The sequence below is a fragment of the Strongylocentrotus purpuratus genome, unplaced genomic scaffold, assembly GCF_000002235.5.
Source record: "Strongylocentrotus purpuratus isolate Spur 01 unplaced genomic scaffold, Spur_5.0 spur5_scaffold_13, whole genome shotgun sequence".
In the NCBI taxonomy this organism is placed as follows: Eukaryota; Metazoa; Echinodermata; class Echinoidea; order Camarodonta; family Strongylocentrotidae; genus Strongylocentrotus; species Strongylocentrotus purpuratus.
The window spans coordinates 34,784,849-34,810,606 of NW_022145598.1; the positions used below are offsets into that span (position 1 = coordinate 34,784,849).

The 25,758-nt window shown below is 35.5% G+C and overlaps 1 protein-coding gene and 1 long non-coding RNA gene across 2 annotated transcripts; one reads left to right on the plus strand and one right to left on the minus strand.

Annotated features, from left to right (window-relative positions):
- Positions 1-1,012: 1,012 nt before the first annotated feature.
- Positions 1,013-7,977, minus strand: LOC581974 (ADP-ribosylation factor-related protein 1). The gene is made up of 7 exons (XM_781951.5): positions 7,877-7,977; positions 7,289-7,376; positions 6,735-6,817; positions 5,996-6,077; positions 4,561-4,631; positions 2,918-3,018; positions 1,013-1,337 (listed from the first exon to the last, which is right to left on the minus strand). Exons 1-7 carry the CDS (start codon positions 7,967-7,969, stop codon positions 1,247-1,249), a joined length of 609 nt encoding a protein of 202 aa, XP_787044.3. The 5' UTR covers positions 7,970-7,977; the 3' UTR covers positions 1,013-1,246.
- A 4,282-nt stretch (positions 7,978-12,259) lies between these two features.
- On the plus strand, positions 12,260-15,254 carry LOC115923147. The gene is made up of 4 exons (XR_004063818.1): positions 12,260-12,322; positions 12,847-13,039; positions 13,296-13,410; positions 14,390-15,254. It is a non-coding gene; the product is annotated as an uncharacterized LOC115923147 (long non-coding RNA).
- Positions 15,255-25,758: the final 10,504 nt, after the last annotated feature.

Genomic DNA, 25,758 nt, shown 5'->3' on the forward strand with positions numbered 1-25,758 from the left:
TTGTTTCTAGGCGCGGAACATATTATTACAACCCCTGTATGAAACAAATCTATTCCATCATCAATAACTAAGAAAATGAAAGTATATGACATTTTCTGTACAGAGCAAATCGGAGAGGACATCACAAGATACATTACAGTGTTGCTAATTTGTGTTTCACTGATGAAACCTTCAAAATGTCATAATAATCCTGTTTTAATTGCTATGTGCAAATAAAGATATAAAACTCTATCACAAATAAGAGCACAACTTTACACATGGATGTAACATTTATCATCTGTTAGAGTTGACTTCATATTGTCAAGGACATCTTTGTAATTATTAATATCAATCAAATCATTAACATTTTACAATTTCTCCCTCTCCAAATTAATCCTCATGAAAGTTCCCTCTGTCATTATGAATAATATCATTTCAAGTTGCAGGGTTTCAAAAAATCAGTCAGAGTTCTAGTCAAAGAAATCAGCTCTGAATCGCAGGGATGTCACACGAGTCACATGACTTTCAATTGATTTACAGCTGATTTAGCTATATATCTATGACTGGAAGGCTTATAACCTGCACATTTCGTACCAATATTTCAAGACTATTCTACACCTCTGCCAGGAAGAATTAAACATCTAAATTTTCGATTCTAATTAAAATGCAAGATCTTTTATTGGAATATGTCAGCAGTAAGCTACAAGGGCATAAGCTCAGTAAATGTAAATGATCAGAGAGGTGTTTCACAAATATCCTAAGTTGAACCGGGGTAATAATATATCTGTAAAGCGCTTAGGTACATCGTTGGATCGATGTATTGAGCGCTATATAAAAACAGAATATTATTATTATTATTATTATAACAATTATGGAAAGCCATTAGCATCTGTGAAAATATTTTGTAAAAAGTTGTTTTAATAGGCATAAAATGTTGATTCAAATCATCCATATTTTCTATTATCAAGAAGATTTCATGTTCTTGATGTGGAGTTCTTGATATCAAAAGTCTAAAATACTTGAATTTCTGCTTTTGAATAACTTTCCTTTTAAGGCTACAAATGGCTCTCCATATTTTTTAAGTCCAACTTAGAGTTAAGTTCTACTTAGGATCTTTGTGAAACACTCCCCAGTTCTGACACCATTCAGGCTCTTAGCAGACGATAGGGCCTACATTAAAAAGTGATATTGCAATCTACATGTGACTTGTATAGTCATTAAGAGCAAATATAGTCTTAAATTCTCAATTGAATGCTTCTTTAGGCACTCAATGAATTTCTGGTTCCCTAGGCGGTCTCCATGGTGCATTGTGTTTGACACTGTCTACAAGCCAGGCGATACCCTCGTGAACTCCTTCTCTGTACAGGTTAAAAATAATGAAACATTTTATTGAAAGCAAGCCTCAATGTGGAAATTTTAATATATGTGGAGGTGCAATTGCTCAGTGGTAGAGCGGTGGTCTCCGTAACAGGTGATTCCGAGTTTCGAAACCTAGTGTCCTTTGTTAAAGATATAGACCGGTAGTGGTAAAATTGTGGTTCAAGGGTTTTGGGTGCAAAATATCCATTCAATATTGTTTAAATATTGCATTCAGAGGTGTAGATAGCAACACTTCAACCTAAATTCGCAAAAAACAGAAATATATGCCCAGATGCTGAAGTTAAAGTGCCTTCGCGATATCTATCTTGCCTGGATCGATATGATAATTTACCAAATATTATATCAACTAGTAGGCAGTTTCCCGGCAAAATTTGTATCATCACGTATTGGTCAAAACATATTCTTTCACATGATTGGTAATAAGAGCTTCCATTTCATTTTTTGGGAGGGGAGCGTTTTCAAAACTGGTCTATACCTTTAAGGTATCAATTCCTCATTACTAAGTCCCATGGAGAGAAATTAAAGCCTGTCTACACTAGTTTGGCCAAGAGGGATTAGACCTCCCTACATGGTCACTGACAGATGGTTATCTCATCAAATCAGCTCTCAATTAATATAAGAAAAAGGGGATCATGGGGGACCAACGGGTAATACTGCAACCTTTGTATCTGTGAATTCACCATTGGTGCAGAAATAAATAATCATTGGATAACTTTCACGAGCACCTTTCCAGTATTCTTGTACAAATTTACAAAATTAACAAATTTTGTACAAGTGAGTGAAGTGATCTCTGTCTGCTCATATTAAAGAGAAGGTTGAGTTCTGGGAAGAGGTGAAAAATAATTTGTGAGAGTTATCATTCTTATTATGCAAGTGTGGAAGAACATCAGATAAGACATGTTCCCAGAAAAGCATGGCTCTTCAAATGCCTTTATATTCTAAATATGTCATGTAACAATGTAAAACTCGGGGGTAGGATTTTTACGCCACATGTTTGTGTAGTCCCATATACATCTTTCTGTGTACAGTGTTTGTAACTTTACCAAGACTTGGCCAAATTTCTTATCATTTTGATGATTCCAGAACCTTGCAATACACACAAATTCTTATATGCTAGATGATCAACCTTTTCTGATCGATTCCACAACGTTTATTTCACAATGCAATTGCATGACCAGAACTCAAATTCATCTTTAAATCAGTTAAATCAGTACTCTATATTGACCACTTATCTTTATGTTATTTATTATGTATTATTGATTGTTATTTTATCACCAATTTACTTTTTTTTTTTAAATTGTACTTTATTTTGAAATGTATATGTAACATGAGAAATATGGAAATAAATGAAATGAAATGAAATAAAGTGTGCAGATTGTATCTAAAAACTTTCTTATCAGGGGCTTCCAATGATGAGATAACTTGACGTATCAAGTAATTGTGACTTAATTCAGAGCAATAACAATGAACGGTAGAAAATCTAGTTCTCTTCTGCATTCTGAAGCCCCAAGATAGGGCAGATAAACTCTGAACCCAAACTAGAAAGTATGTGTCTTACCCAGTCAGTGCAGATACAGGTTGTAGACGACATGCTCGATGGCCCATGAGCTTAGCCGTCTTGTTGAATTCTTTCTTCACCTCCTCAGCCGGCAGATGACCCTGAAATAGTCAGTGAAGTTCATCAGAAAGGTCAGGTTAATGTTTGTCAAATTAATATTTTGGGCGTCCAAATGTAATGTTCTATTTTTTCTTTTACTTGGGTGAGAAATTAAATAAATAATTGACATATGTTTGTAAAAAAGCTGGCAACAGTATCAAATTCTATGTTATTTTTACAATTATTTATGACAGAAAAAGAGGAGATAACATGTATACACATGGACATTACAGATTACAGGACAACCATCTCCCCGACTATGAATCCGGGTATCTACAAAGTAAACCCCCTCCCCCAACAAAGTATCCAACTAGGAAAATTAAATAGAAAATTGTAGTCATGTGTTCTTTCTATACAGGAGGTTACTAAAGCAGATTTCACTGTAAGTTTCTAAGCACAGAAATAGTTTCAGTATCAGCCTAGTCACCAGATTTAGGCTTTCCCATAGGTGTGCACATTCTCCACTCTCTGTAGAGCATTCAAGCCAGGGGGGTGTTTCACAAAGATCCTAAGTTGAACTTATCTCTAAGTTGGACTTAAAAATTATGGAAAGCCATTAGCATCCTTGAAAACATTTTGTAAAAGTTATTTCAAAAGACATAAAATGTTGATTCAAATCATTCATATTTTCTATTATCATGGGAGATTCTATGTTCTTGATGTGGAATTTATAAAAAGTCTAAAATACTTGAATTTCTGCTTTTGAATATATTTCATTTTAAGGCTCCAATGGCTGTCCATAATTTGTTTGATTAAAAATGAGGAAGTTATGACTTTTGAAGTTGCAATCAATCAAACACACATTGGCAACTCCATGATGTATCTTGTGAGGTCCCCTGCCATTTTCCCTGTACTAAAAATATGATTCTATACCCCTGTATGGAACTAAATATATTTCGTCATCAATAACTAAGAAAATGGAAGTCATGAAGTTTAAACAAACTATCACAGGGTTGACTCAGCATTAAAGTGACTTGGTAACATTGTTGAAGATTGATAACAAAATTGCTTAATTTTTGTATAAAATGTTACTTACTATATTTCTTCTACTGTGCTAACCCTCTGACATGCAGAAAATTCTAACAAAATTCTCAAACCATGAAGATATCTATGGTTTTCTTTGAAGGCGTCGATGTATGACACCCTTTAACAGTGATTAACAGTAAATTCTCCCAACCATTTTTGAATTTTCCCAATCGTTTTTCCATGAAAAAAAAGACTTAAAACAGGCTATAAAAAAGCTGTCAACACTTAAATGTCTGGAATGGAATGTAGAGCCATTTTATTGCTTTGTGACGATTTCCATTCACCTACAATGTAATTAAATTGTAATAACATAGTTGGGAGAATTAAGGAATCGATCAGATCAGTTTTTCTCAATTTGTACCATGAATAATGGTCCGTTTTCGCTCAAATTTTCAGATTATCTTTAATTGTACATCTAGCATTGAAGTCACTACCTTAGCACCATTATCTCTCATCTGAACAATGTTACCAAGTCAGTTTAAGGACATGATTCCTAAAATATTTCCTTTCTCACTCACCTCCACATCTTGTTTGTTAGATAGAACTAGCAGAGGAACCCCCATTAGGGCTTCACTCTCCAACATTTGCTCTGAGGAATGAACAGAGAGAGAAAGAGAGAGAGAACGAGAGAGGGGGAGAGAGAGAGAGAGAGAGAGAGTGAGAGAGAGAGAGGAGAGAAAGAGAGACAGAAAGACAGAAGAGAGAGAGAGTGAGAGAATATTGAGAGAGATAGGAAGGGAGGCAGGAATAGAGCGAGATAATTTTGATAGAGAGAAAGAGAGAGAGAGAGAGAGAGAGAGAGAGAGAGAATAAGAGAGGGAGGGAGGGAGAAAGCAAGTGAATATGTTTCAAAATGAATGATTGTTATAATATTTGTATATCTTAACTGCTAAAAAAGGAAATACCTGGTATGTGCGTTCATTAACTTTATGTAAACATTCTGGATGACCTACAACTCTGAGGGGTCTCCAAGACTCTTCTTAATCGGTTACCAAATGGTATGGGCCCATCAACTTGCTTTCCTAACACCCTTGTCACATGACCATGAACCAGTCATGAACCATCACTAAGCTACCATATATCCTAATGAAGATGAAACCTCTCAATCATTTTGACTTCCATATCAAAAGTAATTGATTGATTGATTGATTAAATAATTAATTTAATGATTGATTAATTGATTGGTTGAGTGACTGATTAATTAATTTGAATCCATTTGCTTTTATTTAATGACTGATGTAATACCAGTAATTGTATATTTCAATCCTCTCCCTTTAATTCCCAGAAATATAGCTGCAATAACAATCATATGACCATTGTTACTACTTTGAGATTATCATAATCATTCACAAATCTGATCTTTTAAAGAATATCCTGACCTTTCTAATGATATCACTAAATATAAAACTAACGTTGATCATATTTTCTAATGCACATTTTGGAAAGCTGGTCTTGGTAGGCCCTAGATGACCTTGTAGCACCCATATGGAGCTCCAGAACTTCAATTCAAAATGGATCCTAGCTATCCTGGGGGTGTTTCACTAAGATCCGAAGTCGAACTTAAACTCTAAGTTGGACTTAAACATCATGGAGAGCCATTTGTAGCCTTAAAATTAAATATAACCAAAATTATTTTAGACTTTTCATAAATTCCACATCATGAACATGAAATCTCCCATGATAATAGAAAATATGAATGCTTTGAATCATCATTTTATGCCTTTTAAAATATTTTTAACAATTTTTTTTCAAAGATGCTAACAGCTTTCCATAATTGTTAAGTCCATCTTAGAGATAAGTTCAACTTACAATCTTTGTGAAACACTCCAGGCAATCGGTGCAAACCTGGAAATCAAGTCCCCATTTTTTAGTCGGGGAAAAATCAGGGAATTTATTATCAAGAAATGCTTGGAAGACTGTTTAAACCAAAAGGAAGGGAGGGGTATAACTTACCAAATGCTATTCTTGATTCTTCTAATCTGCTAGGGTCCGATGAGTCTACTACATAGATCAGACCATGTGACTCGGCATAGTACTGGTCAGAAGAAAAACAGTGAACAGTTATTAACACTACAATACAGTCAAATTTGCCGTTTCATACAAAGTGTCCTATACAACATATCGTCCTTGTTTTCACGAAGTGACGGTAGTGAGGAAAATCATCACGCAAAGTGAATGCAATTTCTTTTCACTACCGTCACTTCGTGAAAACAGCGACGATATATGAGTTTAATTAATTTATAGTTCTTTTAATAATAATAACAATAATATTCTGTTCTTGTATATCACATTATAACGTCCCTATACGCTTTCAAAGAGCTTTTTTTTGGGGGGGGGGGGGGATATTACCCCAGCTTTAGCTCTGGCAACCGTTATCAGCGCAGAGTGCATTTCAAGGAATAATCCTACCATGCACCCATCTACATGTACCTCACCTGGGTCGAGAGTGGCACGTGTAGATTAATGTCTTGCCAAAGGACATCAGAACTAAAACATCTCTCAAGAAAGAATACCTCTTCTCAGGACTACACACATAGTTTTCTCTGACACAAATAATTCAATCGAACCTATGAATAAAATAAAGTATAAACAACAGCATTTTGTGGAGACAAGAAGTAAAAATAAAAATCGTGGAGACAAAGAATTAGAAATGAAAATGGAAAGAGCATAAATGTTGTGATGATTACCCTACCTTGTCCCATAGAGCTTGTAATTCCTCCTGCCCTCCAAGATCCCAGAACATGAGACGAACGGAGGAAATATCAATCTTTCCAACTGAACAAAAAAACAACAGGTAGAAAGTACATCAGGTAGTGGGGCCAATAATTCAAACAGGTCTTTTGGGATTCCTGTTCACACAATATCATTATTAGCATTTGAATATGAAATACCATATGTGTAATTTTGGTTTTTACAGATGTGTATTGATCAGATGTGATTATTTACACTGGGGACCGACCTTTAAGATCACCATTTAAAAGAAGTGACTCAGTCTTGAACCGGGGTCAGCTGAGTCAGTAAGAAGGCAAAAAGAGACGGCTTACGGTACCACGGACACTGCCATAGCACGAACATCGCTATACCAACTCTCATCTCCCCACTGATTACTTCTTTTTCAAAGTAGCCTTGAGGAGTTTTCCCAAGTCTTGTATGGGGTGTACAGAATAGCCCTGTGGTGAAATCCTTTAAAAATGTGTATGTATGTTTTTTAGAGCAATTGAGTATTTTATTGTATAGAATACTTACTATTCAATCCAACTGTAGTTGTAATTTTATCCAATGCCTTGGCCTTGTATCCCTTCACAAACTGCATCTGAGCTTGTTCTAAGAATGTCTAAGGAACACATACATGTAGAAGAAGAAAAAAATGAAAATAATAACAATCAAAATAAAACTCTGAACCTTCATCTTCTAACTCACTTCTTATACTTGTGATGAATTGATGGCTGCCAATTGAACTTTTGTTGTTTTAAGTTTCAAGATATAAACCTCAATTGATAGTAAGAAAGCTGCATTTTTTTCTTCTCCAAAACATTAAAAATTGAACAAAAAACAAGGTACTTTGCTGTACTTTGACAACTATATGATTTTTTTTTATTCTTTAAACTATAAGAACACAAAATAAACTCAAAAAAAAATAAAGTTGAACTAAGTACATGTCAAAAAATATAAATCTGACAAGCAACCCAATGCATTTTGAGAAAAAGTGCAGGAATAAAGAATTACCGACTTATTAAAAGGTAGAATTTTGATAACTGACATATAACCCATGGAGCTATCGACACCAGAGGGCATGTGTCATAAAATGATGAGCAAGTACCAATGTGAACTCACCGTCTTGCCTGCATTGTCTAAGCCAAGGATGAGAATAAAGAACTCATCCCGTCTGAACATGAACTGCCATAACCCATATAGCAGAGAAAACATGATGGAAATCCTGGTATGAGAATAAACAGATTTTTTTTTTTGATTGAGCATTAGTTTACTGTGAAGTTTAGACTTTTATTCTTTTCGTTTCAGGATAAATTCATTATTTCATACGCAACGATTCATACAATTAGATCTAGATGATAGATCTCAAGTCTACATTGATTTAAGTACTTAGTTTTCAAGACAAAGTTGAACAATGATCTACACATTAAAGTTAACACACACAAAAACAGTCACTGACGACAACAACATTTACTAAAACTTAGTAATTCAGAAGCATAGTTGTCAATGGCTGAATTCGTCTTTGGAATCGGGCTCGGCCTTGGCTTTAAAAAAAATATATTGACACAAAATCTGAAAGAATTCAATGCTCAACCTAACTTTACTTGAAGAAAAGTAGATCTAGAAGGAAAAGAAATTTGGATATTAATTCATTCAAAAACAATTGTTGGAATATCTCAAATTCCTGTGGCTGTACGTGAAACAGTGGAAGATAAAGACACATGCTTAGCACTAGCAGTAGTTAGGTCAATGAATGTTCACTTCCCAACTTTTATCCATCACAATTTTCAATGTATGGGACCAAACATAAACTTGAGTCAATCACCTACACGATAAAGCGATAAAATCATGCAATTAGCAATAATAAATATTCAAAAATCAAATAAACAATGAATCTTTGGCTGATAACATATAATGTTGATGAAATTTTATAGTTTACCCTCATAAAAATTGATTTACCACAGCCTTTTCACTTCGGTGTGACGTCGTCCGTCAGTGAGTGATTTAATGATGTTGTTGTTGTTGGCGTTTAGATGGCGCTCTTCAATCTTATATATGCGCCATGCACGGCGTTCCTTAATTTTGGTGCATGTTCATCTTTTCGAACTTGATCTCATGGCTCACTTTTACTGATGGGGGTCTGTCTCTCCAGACTTCTGTTTTCCAGTCATGAGTTGGCTCACCTGTATCAGCGAAGTGCTACTGTGCAAGATTAATTATATTGAATTTCACTTCACCATTATAGTGGTGCATTTTAATCTTAAGGATATCATCCTTATGATTTTAATACTGATGATATTCAAACATTTCAATCATAATCATAATCATAAGATACTCCCAGAGGAAAACGCACTAGATCTATACGAACATTTCAAATCTGTTTGTAGCTTTAATATAATCTAAGAGGACTCTAAAATCCGATAAATTCCCTAATAATTTTACTAAATCGAACGTATTACATTTCAATCATTTTTGCATACTCTTCTTTCTCTTTCATATTTCTTGCATTGTAGTAAAAAAAAAAAAAACAAAAAAAACAAGTAAATTGATTTCTGGTTTCTCGTCAAGATTTTTCAAAAATGACGAAGAGGGGTTCCATGTTATTTGGTATTTTAAATATTTATCGTAAACCCGCCAGACAAAGGCTAACCCAACCCCCCTTCCAAAAAACATGAATAAACTAGATGGAACTTTGACTGCGCGCAGTCAAAAATGATGCCTCCGCCATAGAGCAATTTTACAAACCAAAACAGAAACAATTTTTAAATTCAAGTTTGATTGTAATCCATCTGTGGGTTTTAATGATAATGCATGCACAAGCTATTTTTGGCATACATAATGAGCCATGTGACCTTTGACCTTCGACCTGGTGACCCCAAAATCTAATCAGTTCATTGGCTCTGCAAGATACATACATGACTTGAGTTTGATAGTAATCTGTCTATTTGATCTCATGATAATGCGATCACAAGCTATTGTTGGATACATAAAGACCCCTGTGACCTTTGACCTGGTGACCCCAAAATCGAATCATTTCATTGGCTCTGCAAGATACATACATGACCTGAGTTTGGCAGGAATCCATCAATCGGTTCTTGAGATAATGCGATCACAAGCTATTTTGCATACATAATGAGCCCTGTGACCTTTGACCTTCGACCTTGTGACCCCAAAATCTAATCAGTTCATTGGCTCTGCAAGATACATCCATGACTTAAGTTTGGCAGGAATCCATCAATCAGTTCTTGAGATAACGCGATCACGAGCCATTTTCGCATACATAATGAGCCCTGTGACCTTTGACCTTGGATCTCGTGACCCCAAAATCTAATCAGTTCATTGGCTCTGTGAGATACATACATGACTCAAGTTTGGCAGGAATCCATAAATCGGTTCTTGAGATAACGCGATCACGAGCCATTTTCGCATAAATAATGAGCCCTGTGACCTTTGACCTGGATCTCGTGACCCCAAAATCTAATCAGTTCATTGGCTCTGTGAGATACATACATGACCCAAGTTTGGCGGGAATCAACCAATCGGTTCTTGAGATAACGCGATCACGAGAACGGGACGTACGGACGTACGGACGGACGTACGTACGGACGGACGTACGGACGGACGGACAACCCAAAAACATAATGCCTCCGGCTACTTTGTAGCGGAGGCATAAAAAAATAATAATATTCTTCTAAAAATGCTCGGGGAGGGGGGGGGGGGGGGGCTCCGGTTGGTAACGCAATCGATCCCCAATCCTCCGTCCTTTGGATAAAAACGCCTTTATATACCTTTCTAGATATACATGTACTTTTCCTCTTTTTCAACGTTCGTTGAACAGAGATAGTCGTAGAGATTTAGATAGATAGAAGAGAGGAGGAAAAAAAAGGGATATGTAAAGAGTATCAAAGGAATTAGAGAAATATACAAATTATATGAAAACATAGAGAGAGAGAGAGAGAGAGAGAGAGAGAGAGAGAGAGAGAGAGAGAGAGAGAGAGATGCTATTATGCGATTAGCCACTGATGTAACATTATCATGCAAGCAGCGCATGGTAGGCTATATAGTTCTGTTATTAATCTTATTTTCAGAGTAGGCGTATACGTTGAGCTAGCGAATGGCAAGCTCGGATACATGATATTCAATGTTGATGAAACTAATCAACCATTGGCATCACGTGACCTATACTATACGTAGAGTTCATGCACGCCCTGAGAAAGTGAATCATTATAATGTTGCAATCTTCGCAGGGGTTGAGCAATAGGCAATACCTCAGATAGTTGTGTGCAATAGCGCCATCTATTGAAATGCCACGTCATGTGCAATGCGTTGTGGTCGTCCGAAAAGATCGATCAACAGAGTTCTCTGCCCCTATATTGGGAATTTTCATGTTTTTTTGTTTTTTTTAAAATCTCATATGATTCTCTGTTTCGGTATCTTTTCAGTTGTATTGTTTCCTTCTCTCTTTCGCAAGCGCAAAGAAGATCATTCTCTATATACATGTAGTTAGTTATTTCTCTAGATATTTTGTTGGTCATAACGCCGTAGTTAGTAGCATCCTTCTCCTTCTTCATTTTTATCATCAGGCGGTGCGGAGCATGCCAATTATCTCACTGATAACACCGAAATCGTTTTGAATATTCAACGGTCATCGAAGCACTCACGTTGCCAAGCTCACTTTTTCACCGAAATTTCTCTCTCTCATATCTTCTTTGTTCATCGGCGGATTTCGCTCAGACTCTCAGGAATGATGTAAAATAGTCATATCGAACTATATATGAAAAATTGTATTAAGTGATGATCTATTTATCATTTTATCAAACATTTCATGTTCAGTCGTCTCCGAAAACTACCCTCAGATTATTACCAGACACATCTGGTCATATGGCTATTTATTCATGAGACTTAATATGCATATTCATGAGACCTTTACGGTGCTGGTGACGAAATTTTCGCTGTGACCATCACTTATTTTCGGAGATACAATGGAAAATGAATGGGGTATTTTTCAGAAATCGAGAAGCAGCAAACTTACGAGAAAATCGACGTCACCGCTCGATCAAAGACTCGCGCATGCGCATTGACACGCAATTACGTAAACCTACGGAGACAGCTGATCGTGAGCACACGTAGCTGCATTACTATCCTGGCTGTGTATTAAAATCTGTGCTATTGATTCTCAACATTTCAAACACCACTGTACAATACTCAACTGATTCCACTCAAAACAGATATACCAGTGACAATTGATGACACCTAAATAGTAGTAAAATATAATATTTTTTTTAACTTAATGATGTTAAAAAGAATAATTAAAAAAATTAAACCGTGAGTCTACTGTCAAACTTGCCGATCAACCGCATCGTATTTATTGTGTACGTTCGTTTGTAATTTGTGTATAGACTATTCATGTGTGCGATTGCTGCCTCCTAGCGTAGTGCTGCGCTAGAGGTCTACACGCATTAGCATTGATTGCATGCAGTGCAGTGATCGAGAGGTATTGTTTTACTTTTGATTTCAGCCGAGCCGAGTGGATCTTTGACTTTGTAAAAACCCTCTAAAGAAACAAAGGTAAGGGCGCATTTCAATTGTAATGAAGTATTTTTTTCCATAAATCGATGTTTGATATTCCTTTTCCATGAAAAATAGGTATTCATAGGTAAAAAAAAAAAAAAAAAAGCTGGCGAATCTGCTACGCATATGTGCCATTCATAATGCCTGACTGATAGTGGCTAGTGCTACTGCATTAGCTTCATTGACCGTAACTCCAGGGAGCTCCGCCGCCAAGCCGTCGGCGGCGGAGCTCATGAGTTACAGTGACCGTAATATAAATGGCAATGATTCATATTAACTGGTCTCGGCAATATTAATGAACGAATCTTGGAGCCAATGAATTGTCGACCCAATTTCAAGTGCATATAGTCCATGTGCATGCAGCTGTATTACACACGACACCTCATCCTACTTACTAAACTCTAAACTAAAGTCAAACTTTATCAATGGCAATGACTGTTGTAGAGTCTAGTATTTAACCTGTTTTACCTTCAAATCTCTACAAAAAAAAATTAATAATTTCTTCACCTTCTTTCATATAGAATATGTAGGCAGGGCCATGAAACCTTCATGTAGCCTTACCTTCAAGTAACCTCCAGCTCCCCTTCTCAACTTCATGACTTGGCAGATGTCCTAATGCATGATACACATTGGTCGAGCATTGAAGAACGGCCGACACTGCTGGCGGCCGCTGCCGAGCCTGGCCAGGCTGACGTGATGTGACCTCGTACTTAGGTAAATATGCAAGAACGTGTGTGTATTTTTCATGTGGAAATTCTTGAATACCAAATTGTTTTTTGCTATAGACTAAGTCTACCATGGTAAGACATGGCTGTCAACCCTCCCACATTTGGTTGGAGTCTCAAGCCACGGCACTGATTTTCCTGCCGTTCTGACAACGTCACGTCAAGCACTAGACTTGTAATTATGTATATTCATACATGTTAACTCTCATTATTCACTTACAATATTTTTCCTTTCTTCCATTCAGTGTTGAAGCTGTCTGGTCGTTCCCTCAGAGTGATCACAGATTCTACATCCCACCATGGCTCTGTGGAGTGTTCACCAACCCTAGTGCCCAAGCAGATTTGTCTTCATGCAACTAGGTAAGATATGTACTGTTAAGTAGAGTTGGCATTTTTTCATCAACATGAAGTCATTAAAGGCAATGTTCCTTGGTGATGTCAAATCATTCTGAGAAACAACATGTACCATTTGTTTATAAATTTCTCTAACAGTGCCTGGTGACACTAGTCTTTTTCAATCCAGTGTCTAATTATCAAGATAAATGAGAGTCTTGTTTTATTTAACATTTAAGAAGTACTCATCAGGAGCTTTAGATCTTAATATTCCTAAAGTAATTTTTTGTTCACTCTGATGAATGTGGAAACAATGATTTCCAGATCTTAATACTTTGCTTTTGCTGAACTTGACCTCATTGTACACTGAAACACCCCCAATTTTTCACGAAAAGTGTATTTTTTGGTTAAGTCCTCATTGTATTTTTCAAAATTACAATTTGCATTTAAATTCTTCTAATATCTGCCTCTTTTTCCTTTTTAGAATTAGACAAAGAAAAATCAAATTATCTACCAAAAATTCTGTGACAGAATTTTTTTTTTTTAAATTAGAAAATGTAGATTTTTTTTTCTCGCTTGCTCTTTTTTTTTGTTTAAAAAAAAAATCATGCACCATATCCAAAACTTTAGCTCCGTTATTCCCCCCTCCAATTTTTTTTGGCTCATTACGCCACTGCTGAAAAACACAATGTCTTGAAGGTTATTATCATGCATGTAGACCAAATTTGACCCAATTATCATTTATGAATATCATGCCTAACTGAGCTGTGAGATCCATTTGAGGTATTTTTTGAAGTTCTTTCCATAATCTGGCTCTTGATCATATAATACTTTGGTAATGTCTGTTACAGAGTAGTGTATGTAAGTAATGCTGTCTAATGTTAGAGTTAATATATAACCATATGAATGTGAAATATAAATCATGTTAAATTTCTCTTTTTTTTTCTTTATTTGCTGTAACATAATTGAATTTCAATTCATTAATTGTTTTTCTATTTTATTGCAGAATGGCGCTCCCTTAAATATGTCAACATTGGCTACCAGTGTTCTTCAGTTTGGATGGCGATTTCATAGTGAAGGAGTCAGGAAGCCCGAAAGTAGTGTAAAACTAGCACTCTGGTTACAATATGGTACACACGATAGGGTTAACTTGTACTTAGTACATTAATTCCTGGTGTTCCAGAGAATAGTGCTTTCAATGCTTAGACAATTTAAAGTATTTGTTTTAGAAGTTGTGAATAAGTGAAAAGTTCAGATAATTGGCAATAGACCTGTTTCCTTACATATTCAAATTTATATGCATACTTTTTTAATTACATTTGATGTTGCATAGTACAACATTACATGTATCATTGCAACATTACCTGCATATTTTGTGCCTATTTTCGACTTGGTTAGTCCATGTCCTACGTGCATCTTCATCATTATTATGCAAGTTATGAACTCCATGTAGATTTTCACATTTTACTTGTTTCCAATAATGTTCATTCATGTACACATTTGAACAATTGCGTGTTATTGGCGCATGATTGAACCAAAGATGACAGTAAACATAAAGTAATGGCTTTCAAAACAGATTGTTTTATTATTTATACAAAGCTTTATATTTATTGAAGAAGTATTAGATGTACAATGAAAAGTATGTGAGACATGGATATAAGTATTTATTTGAGTCTTTCGTTTTTGTATACATGTTAAGTTAAGTATACAAGTACATTTAACACACAAATATACAGTGTTATTGCATTGAAGAAAAAAAAGAAGCATTCCTGTTTTGTATGCAAGTTACATAATGGAAGTATCTTGCCTATTGTATCTGAAGTGAAGTGGCAATTATAATATGCAGATTGAGAATTGTTTTTAAAATGAAATTGCTGTTTTGTGTTATTCATTGGTCGAGTGGTTAATGTTTTGCAGTAAATGATGAAATGATATTCAGAGATATCTATATATAATCGGAGAGTGATTTACATGAAGGTGGTACATGGATCATTGTGAGAAAGGTAAATGCAAGTGTGCATGTGGTATGTGGATTTTTGTGCCAGAATTTAAAGTGAGTGTTTATAATGGCGTGGATGTGTCGACAAAGGCTCTGGGTTTCTTCTCAGTTGGTTCCAGAATTTATTTCACAAAACAAAGACTTGGGTTAATTCATTAAAAAAAAAAAAAAAATTAAATCACAAAGTGATGTTAGACAATCATCGCTTGAGTCAACTTAACATTAAAAAAAAAGCAAGCAATAAAGAGTTAATGCTATTGCAATAAATGGTGGCCTACAACTAGGTATCTAGCTACCTATATATTTCTTGCATGGTCATTCATTGTTGGGATATTTTTCCTTGACTTCTTCCTACCCGAAGTATTATTATAACCATTATAATGAATAATAATAATAATAATAACAATCATTAAAATATAAGCAGGGTAAAACACCTCCCTGTTATAAGTACTATTACTTTTTAATTATCATTATTACCATTATTAATCTAAGCAGCAGCATCATTATAATCATGAAGTATATCTATTATTTTGATATATTACCCAGGGGTTTGCTATTGGGGGTGGGGGGATCTTCATTTATTTTAAATTGGATGAAGAGTGGCGAATTACGCATAATCCCCCCCCCCCCCCTTCTGCCGGGAAATACCCTGCTATTCCCCTACAAATACTATTTTATTATTATTATGATTGTTATTAATATTATTATTACTATCATTATTATTACATCTACGACTGCTACTACTTATACAACTACTACTATTTTAAAGTAGTATTGGTGGAGTACACCTCCTGCTCCTACGATGGACACAGGCTATAGCTAGGCATATATGGGCTCGCGGTGCACTGCTGGTGCAGACGATATTCACGACAATGTACGGGCAATGTACATGTTTGACGCCACGTTATTCCGTCTTATTTACAGTAAAGCTAAGATAATCAGTGTAATTTAGCTTTATTTCCGTAATATACATTTGTTATTAATGTTGGAGAAATTTGGGGGTTAATTCAAACATTGCAACAATTACAATCTATGCCACGAAATCATGTTGAAAGCCGTTTTTACCGATCAACGCCAACACAAACTAGAGTGTGTGGGACTGTGCTATTGAGCATGACGTCATCACCCGCGATGTAATGTGGGGACGACTCGGTAGATCGGTGCTCGTATTGAAGGTATGAAAATGCATTATGTTGGATCATTACCAGACACATCCGGCCGAATTGGTTTATGAAATTGATATTTCACAGAAATTTTCTTTAATAGTTATTCAATAACATATTCGAATATCGTTATCGTCCAAATATTAAAAATGTGTAATTTTAGGCATTATTTCGGACTCTTTTTTTTTTTTTTTCATACAAAGTTTCTTGTCCTTTTGCCCCCATTTTTTCTTCGTTATTACAAAAAAAAATGTAATGTATAGTTTAAATGATTATTCCTCTTTTCAAAAATGTAAAGATCTTTAAGATTCATTGTCATATGCCAAAGTTATGGCAGGTTTGCTGCGACACTTTCCCAGCGGTTTCACGTAAACAACGTGTTTATTCAATAGGAAAGCAAGGTCAAACCAAAACGAAATCGTGAGTTAATTGCACCCGAGCGCACCGCCTGTCATCAGACATTCTGATCCTCTTCATCTTCCTCGCCCCACCCCCCCCCCTCTCCCCCTCCTCGGCACCATACACCAGTCTTCACCTATAATAGTGAAAACTCAATTTACCCGCCTATTTCGATTTATTTTCTAATTTAACGCTTGACTTTTCCACAATGAAGCATATTAATGTCTTATAGACCTTTATGCAAACTCCGATATTCGGCGTGTTCTTCTATTCAGCCCGTAATATTCCAGACGGTATTGAATAATAATAATACACATGTATGCGCTTAATACGGGTGTTTCTAAGCGCACCATTTTCTGACTAAAACCAAAACTTATAATAAACACACAAATTATAAATCTGCTCTTTATTCCATAAATCATGCGTATATAATAATAAAAATAAAAAGGAGATCAAAATAAGGTCAAACATAATTATTAAGATCGAATTGAATTTCCCCTGGGTCAAATTTATATCATATGCCGAAGTGATCAGGACTGTAAAATGAAAAGAAGTTATAAGTACCACAATATAAATAAATAAATAAATAAATATTTTACCTGGATTATCACCCTCCTTTCAAACCATATCCGTATCCATGCATATAGAACATTGTAAAAAGACCCCATACAATTTGTTGTAAATATGAATGTGTTGATTTACAGCTCCATACTTCAATGAAAGTGTGATATTTAATGATTATTTATTTCATTTTCAAAACTTATTGACTTTCTTTTATCGATCATATTTTATGTTTCATTTTTTTTAAAATAATTATAATTATGATTAGTTCTTGGACCAATAAAGTATATTTTTGGATGAACTAAAATTGATTTGAATTAAATTTAATTGAATCAAGGGGATAGGGGCCATGGCAAACCGTGGCACAATGTTATATATAATTATATTTAGTGAGAATCACAGGCGGGAATTATTGATGTTTGTTTCCCCCGAATAGCCCCCTCCCACCCCCCCCCACCCCCACCCCACCGAACGAATATAATTTCAAATTGTAGATCTATAACATAAATTATTCCCGAGAACTTTAACGCTCTATTTTATAAGAATAGGAGCTTTAATAATTATTATCTTGGCTGCCATCCATCGGCATAAATTTTGTGCATTATAAACCTAATTCTCCTTAATATAGATTGAAATTGAGAGGCAGGAGTCATTATGGGTGTGTTAAACTGTTAATCTCACTGTTTTTATTATACTTTTTCATTAAAATCTACAATCACAACGAACCAAAGTCGAAGGGTACGCCCTGGCAAAAATCCAATGTAAACTAAGAGAGCTTACAAAGATCCGATGTAAACTCAAAGATTATATCAAATGTAAACTAAGAGTTTAAGATCCAATATAAACTACAAGTTTACATTGGATCTTTGCCAGTTGGTTGGGGTCTATCCTTCGACTTTGGCTTGTTATGATTGTAGGTTCATTTAAAAATCTGATAAAAAGATAATTATTTTCGTTTAGGTCATAGCTCTTTGACTATGACAAGTCTAAATGTATAGGTCTATTTAAAGAATTGACAAAAATAATGACCACTCTCCCTTTTTTTACAACCTCTATATTCCAATATTACTCGAATGTTAAGTGTTATTTTTATAAAAAATTGAAAGCATCGATAACAGAGTAGGGGGGAGGAGGTTATTGTGCCTTCCTATTTAAGTTTCCTTCTTCTTTTTAGAGATTTGTCTGCAATTGCCAAAAAGGGTGGTGCAACATCAGGGGCGTAGACAACGGGGGGGGGGGGGGTGAGGGGGATGCATCCCCCCCACCTCACAAGGTGGGGGGGGGGGGGTGGCATGTACAATCATCCCCCCCAGGTTTTGGGGAATGATATTTGCTTACTTAATAAGTCATAATGATGATAATAATAGTAATAATAATAATGATAACAATTATAATATTAATAATAATAATAATTATGATGATGATAATAATAATCCTCATCATTATTGTAATTGTGTTTATTGTTATTAGCCGCATTCACACGGTGAAAGCCAATTCAGACGGTAAAAAAAAGAAAATCTTACAAGTATTTTGTGGTTATCTTGTGATTTGGAAACCACAAGATAACCACAATATTAAACAGGCGCGGATCTACGGGGGGGGGGGGGGGGTTGGGGGTTTAAACCCCCCCCCCCCCCTTGGGCGGCCCCCCCCCCCAAAAAAAAAAAGGGGGAAAAAAAGAAGAAAAAAAAGGAAAAAAGAAAGAAAAAAGAACGCACGCTGGAGAGAAACCCTTTCAAGTGCAAATATTGTGAGAAGATATTCAACTCATCTGGTAACTTAACCAAACACATGATAACTCTGGATATAACTGTGTATTTAACTGTTACTTGATTTAAAAAGACGTTATCATGCACTGCTTTTTATGGTCTCCATTGTGTTAATAGATGCCAGGAAAACATCACTTACGGGGTTCAAATATACACCCCCAAAAAAATCGGCTCGCCGCTTCGGTGGACGATGCTCCGCATCGTCATTATTTAGGTCAACCCCCCTTAGCAAAAAGCTAGATCCGCCCCTGAATCATCCCCCCCAGGTGTACGAACCTGTCTACGCCACTGTGCAACATGATTGTGTCGGCGTATTTTGGTTAGAAACCCCAATACGCCCGTGTTTAACACGAGCGCAACTATTTTCGAAGAATTATGTTCGAATTACGTAATATTATGTTATTGATAATGTTCGCATATTAACGGTGACGAAAGCCTCAGTGCAAGGTTATTGAAGTTCAGGCCTGAAGTGGATTTTTAGAAAGCAGTTGCGATCTTGTTGTTTAAGTTTGGATCTATAATGACTTGGGTCACTTACACTGCATGGTGTTAGAAACCTTGAAAAGGGATAGGCCAAAAATAGAAAATAAACTCTAACAACAACAACAACATCAACAAATAAAACCAAACCAAAGAAACTAAAAATATCATAATAATTATTATGCCCGCCACATCGACGATAGCAATAAGCGCTTTACAAAATATTACAAAAATCTGACATAATGTTTATGAAGAATGATCTATGATAGTTTAGCAATTTGGCAAAGAGCTCGGGAATGGAGATCTTATTTTTAGTAATTCAGAATGACACAAATTTTCTTATAAGCACTGATACGTGATACATTTTTTTTTTTTTTTTTTTTTTTTTTTGGGGGGGGGGGGGGGTTCTGTAAATTTGAGTCATTTGGATTAATTATCCTTTCAATAGTGAGTTTAACCATGGACCTAACACATGCTTTAACCAAGATTGTTTGCTTTCATGGCTTACGTGACCAAGAACATGTAGTTCGGCATATTATACAGTTCGTCTCTTTCTTAGCAGTTTCGGTACCATGCTAACTCGACTCGATATTTTCTATTTTGGCGTAGGCTTTGCTACAGGGGGCGTCGCTGAAATATTTTGCCGCTTGGAAGGGGGGGGGGGGTAGTCTCGGTCCACACCAGTAAGGTTGCCTGAAAGAAGATAATGACTCCATCAATTACAATAATTCAAAGGTTTCCAAATACATATTAGAGAAAGAAAGACGAACTTGAATTTTGTGCAAGTGAAATCTGGAGGGGGGGGGGGTGTCACACCCTTTATCATTCCTTCGACGGCCATGCATTCCAGATTTGAAATAGAATTGGTGAGGGCGCAAGCCATTGTGCTAACAAAAATTAACCTACTATCCCAATGGGGGGGGGGGATGTTCGCACTGCCCCTTTAAAAAACAATCTGGATACGCCACTGTTCCTCAAGGCACGGGCGTGCACAACATAGGGCAATGACTGCAGTATACCCGTCACCCCTCATCGGCTTCAGGAAGCCGTGAAGGTAATGAGGGGGTGTGTCAGGGGCTGGGCGATCACGAGCCCTAGGAGTGACACGCGTGTATATGTTTGTTTTTTCAAGATCATCTCAAAGTCAAAGGAGTAAGTCACGTGGCTCCAAGAACATGTTTATATAGCTGTAATTATGTGAGCGGTTAACCAAGAAAATGGGAAGGAGAGAGAGAGAGAGACAGACAGACAGACAGAGACAGAGAGGATGGATGCCGTGGAGTATTCAGAGGTCAATTTGTATTGTATGATAATTAGAACGATGAGAAATATAGCAACAGCTGACTGAAGAAACCGGGAAGAAACATTACAAAAGCAGCATAATATGAAATCGAAAGCATTATGATTAAATTGAAAAATTAGATACAATTCAGTTTGAAAATAAAAAACATTAGATGATTGTACAGTGAACAGTATAATCTTTGTGAGAAAATCGGCAAAACAAACATTTTAGGCCAATACAACTTGATTCCTACTTTCGAAAGTGAGGAGGGCGTTCCATTCTATTTCCTATGTCAATCTTGTTTTCATAAAGTTACCTATGGCTAATACGAGTAGGCCTACATTATTATAGACCATGTACTTTGCGATTCAAATGCTTAAAGCAAGGTAAAACTAGACTATGGTTATTGATACCCCCTGAGTTTCTGTCCTTAGATTCTTATGTTTATTTCGGCTAAGAACAAAAGTAGCGCCAATACTAGCGCTCCTAAATTTGTTCTAATTAGCCGAAATAAACAAAAAGGACAGAAACTCACTGGGTAACAATAACCATAGTATAGTTTTACCTTGCTTTAAGCCTTTGAATTGCAGTGTAGTTATTGTTTTAAAAACAATTATTACAATAAACAAAAACAAATAGGTCAACGCGAGGAGGGTGGGGGGGGGGGAGGACTCGAGAAAAAAAACGAGAAAGAGTCAAGGAAGAACATGGAGGCGAAAAAAAAAACAATAAAGTGATTTTAATTGGCCTAATAATTAACATTAACAATTGAGATTTAAACATGGGGGGGGGGGGGGGTACTCAGATTTGGTTTAGATGGGGTGTGCGGCTGAAGCATCTAAACCCGTAGCCATTTTGTAAGGGTCATTTTTTGGCAGAAAATGGTACCCATTATTAGGGACTTCCATTCAAAACGCAACCCAGGTTTCCTGCAGTTGTCAGAAATAGGTTATATAAGATGCAATCATTGCTTACACAGAAGGGGGTGGGAATACCCGTTTGTAAATTAGTCGGAAGTGGAGCTCAAATTAATGATATTGATAGCTACACTGTATGTGCGACCATCGGCAAGGACTTTGGATGAAAAAGCGAAATGATTTCAATCATTTTTTTGCGGGATTTGGCATCTGAAATGTTCACTTTTAATTAGCGAGATTCATTGGATGAAAAAAGTAACCCATGTTACCCATGATCTGAACTGTGGGGGCACTATTAGGGATTTTGCAGCACAAATTTATACCCCATGTTTAGGGACTTCTGCAAAAAAGGTAACCCATTATCAGGCGAGTATTCCCCCCCCCCCCCCCCCTCCGGATCTAGCCATCCAACAAACCGTATCCTATTTCATATAGATTGAGAAAAGTTATAAATTTCATTGTGATTGCTATATAGTATCACTGATAGCAGATTGCTTGTGAATTCGCTTCATATTCCGATGTTGAATGGGGAAATATATATTGAAAGGTCATTGGGAAATGGGTGTGTGAAAATGTCGGCGAATCTGGAGAGAGATTGAGAAAGAGAGAGAGAGAGAGAGAGAGAGAGAAATAGATTGAGAGATACTTAATGAAGGGCGTGTATCGTGAAGGTGACCGCCAGAGGAAGGAAACGGCGCTCAACGTCTGCGGAAGTTGATTATTTTCAAACTCCATTTTGGTATCCATGACCTATCGTTTATATCTCTGTTGCCATTGACACGAAGTCTGAATGACGTGGGAGCATAATTAAGGGTATTGCAGACTGCTAAATTATTCATGGAGTATATTGAAGCAAAAAATAAACTATAATACACTGTTTGTTATACTTTAGACAAACGCTAACTTACTATCAAAAGCGAAAAATTGTGAGAAGACACTTACCGCATGGTCTTCCGATGGCAGAATACTCGGCCTCTTCCCAACGAGTGGAGGCAAACAAATTAAACGATTAATTACGAGCGAAAATGACTTAAAGTGACTATTAAAGACTTTTCTCTAGCACTGAAGCTATCACTGACTCTACAGAGACCCATTTCCCCATTGTTATCAATCATGCAATTACTGTGGTGCATTCCAAATCTGCAGTACTCTGTACTCTTAGAACATTTTTGTTTCTTTTTCTTTTTTATGTAATAGTAGTAATAACTTTGGTTTTGTGAATATTTATTCTTGTGTATTTATGTGTATACGTGTGAATGATGACCCTTCGGGCATTATGAACGTGCGATCAGTAATGTTGATTTGAGTACAGTTTCCCATATTTTGTCACCTATGATTGGAGATAATGAGACGTTTGGAATAGATCAATCTTTTTATTTTCCTGATGACCTTAATTCTACCCTTTTGAAATATTCTTTGAACTCGATAAATTTTTCCATATTACATATGAATTGTCGTAGTATTCTAAGTAACTTTGATGGTATTTCTGCTTTGTTAAATAGTCTGAATTTTCAGTTTTCTGTTATGGGCGTGACTGAAACTTGGCTGAAAGACAACTCATTATTGTGCAATATTCAAGGTTTTAGCTTTTTACATAATAGTAGAGCTGAGAGGAGAGGAGGGGGTGTTGGTGTGTTCATTCGGGAAAATCTGATTCATAAACATAGAGGTGATTTAGATATTAACAATGGAGTAATAGAAAGTATATTTATTGAAATAGAGAATGTATGTAATAAGAACATAATTATAGGAGTAATTTATAGGCCACCTGATCAGTCTGTGCAAGAATTTTTAGATATAACTGGTTCAGCTCTTCATAAAATAAACACAGAGAATAAAATTGTATATCTGATGGGAGATTTCAATATTAATCTATTAAATACCACATCTTGTCATAAAGCTAATGACTTTTTAAATATGCTGGTAACTTTTTCTATGTATCCACTCATTCATCACCCTACTCGGGTGACCGATCGTTGTGTTTCTTTATTAGATAATATTATTACTAATGATGTTACTAATAAATTAAACGGTGCTATTTTAGTTGATATCTCAGATCATTTTCCTGTATTTAGTGTTTGTCATCATAAAATCAAGGAAAAGAAATATGTAATAAGCAAAAGACAGTTTAATGATAGTAATATTTTTGAATTCAGTAAACGATTGCAAAATGTCAGATGGAATTTGAAATCAAGTGATTGTAATGTGAGCTATAGTTGCTTTTTGTCAAAATTTATTCGCATTTATGAAGAATGCTTTCCTTTGCAAAAAATAAATGTTAATAGACGTAAGCATAAACCATGGATAAATAAAGTATTGATGAAAAAAATTAAAAAGAAATGGAAATTGTATGAAAAGTCTTTGAAAAATTCAACTGAATATAGGAAAAGAGTTTACAAACAATACAGAAATAAAGTTACAAATGAAATTAAGAAAGCTAAATATCAATATTTTAAGGATAAATTTAATCATGATAAGGGTGATATTAGACTAATTTGAAAGACTATTAATGGAGAACTTGGTACGAAATCTGTCAAACATTGTGTTGAAAAAATTGATGTAAATGGTTCCACAATTACAAACAAAGAAGATATCTCTAAAAGCTTTAATGAATATTTTGTTAATATTGGTTTCAATCTGACAAACAATGTGCAATATTCCAACAGTTTCTACAATGATAATGTATTTGTTAATGACAAATCAGCATATTTTACTCCTATATCATGTAAAGAAATTATCGATATCGTTCGTTGTTTGAAGAATGGTACCAGTGCTGGTTGTGATGATATTAATATTACTGTTGTCAAGAAAATTATACATTTGATTTGTGTACCTCTTTGTTCTATTTTCAATTCTTGTTTGTCAACTGGTATTTTTCCTAATCAAATGAAAATAGCCAAAGTTATTCCAGTTTTTAAAAGTGGTGATCGCACTAATGTACATAATTACCGGCCTATTTCTGTCCTCCCTATTTTCTCTAAAATTTTTGAAAAGTGTTTATATAAGCGTTTAAGTACTTTCTTAACATCGTGCAATATTTTGTCTGAAAATCAACATGGTTTCCGAACGGGACACTCCACAACGACTGCTCTTCTTAATTTCATTGATAAAGTTTCTTATGCAATTGATTCTAGACAGTTCACAAACTTTATTTCTTGATTTAAGTAAAGCCTTTGATACTTTAGATCATGTAATTTTGTTACGTAAATTAGAGGCTTATGGTATTCGTGGAATTCTTTTGCAATTATTTAAAGATTATTTATCAAATCGTCAACAATTTGTTTCTATTCAAAATCAACAATCTTCATATTTGCCCATTCGTTGTGGAGTGCCCCAGGGTTCAATACTTGGTCCTTTACTTTTTTTAATTTATATTAATGATATTGTGAGTTCATCTGATTTGTTACATTTTATATTATTTGCAGACGATACCAGTGTGTTCATGTCTCATAATAATCTCCGTACGCTAGTTGATTCATTATTAAGTGAATGGTTGATCAACAATAAACTAGTTTTGAATGTTGCTAAAACCCAATATATTGTATTCACTAAACGACGTATTAAAGATAATTTTGCAATCAATTTTTATGGTCATCAAATTAATCGTACTTCTTGTGTGAAATTTTTAGGTGTTCATATCGATGAATCTTTAACATGGCATGAACACGTTGGTGTCGTATGCAATCGTGTTGCCAAAGCTGTTGGCATTATTTACCGTTTGAGACATTTTCCAAGACATATTTTAGTTACCGTATGTTATAGTATGCATTGATTTTCTCCCATGTCAATTATTGTAATATTGCTT

What these genes read in the sequence shown, in the direction of transcription:
- LOC581974 (XM_781951.5), bottom strand. Translation starts at nt 7,969, where the DNA reads ATGTTTTCTCTGCTATATGGGTTATGGCAGTTCATGTTCAGACGGGAT. An exon ending in TACAAGCTCTATGGGACAAG is followed by an intron (nt 6,078 to 6,734) that starts GTAGGGTAATCA and finishes TCTTCTGACCAG; the next exon opens with TACTATGCCGAGTCACATGG. An exon ending in CCTGTATCTGCACTGACTGG is followed by an intron (nt 1,338 to 2,917) that starts GTAAGACACATA and finishes TAACCTGTACAG; the next exon opens with AGAAGGAGTTCACGAGGGTA.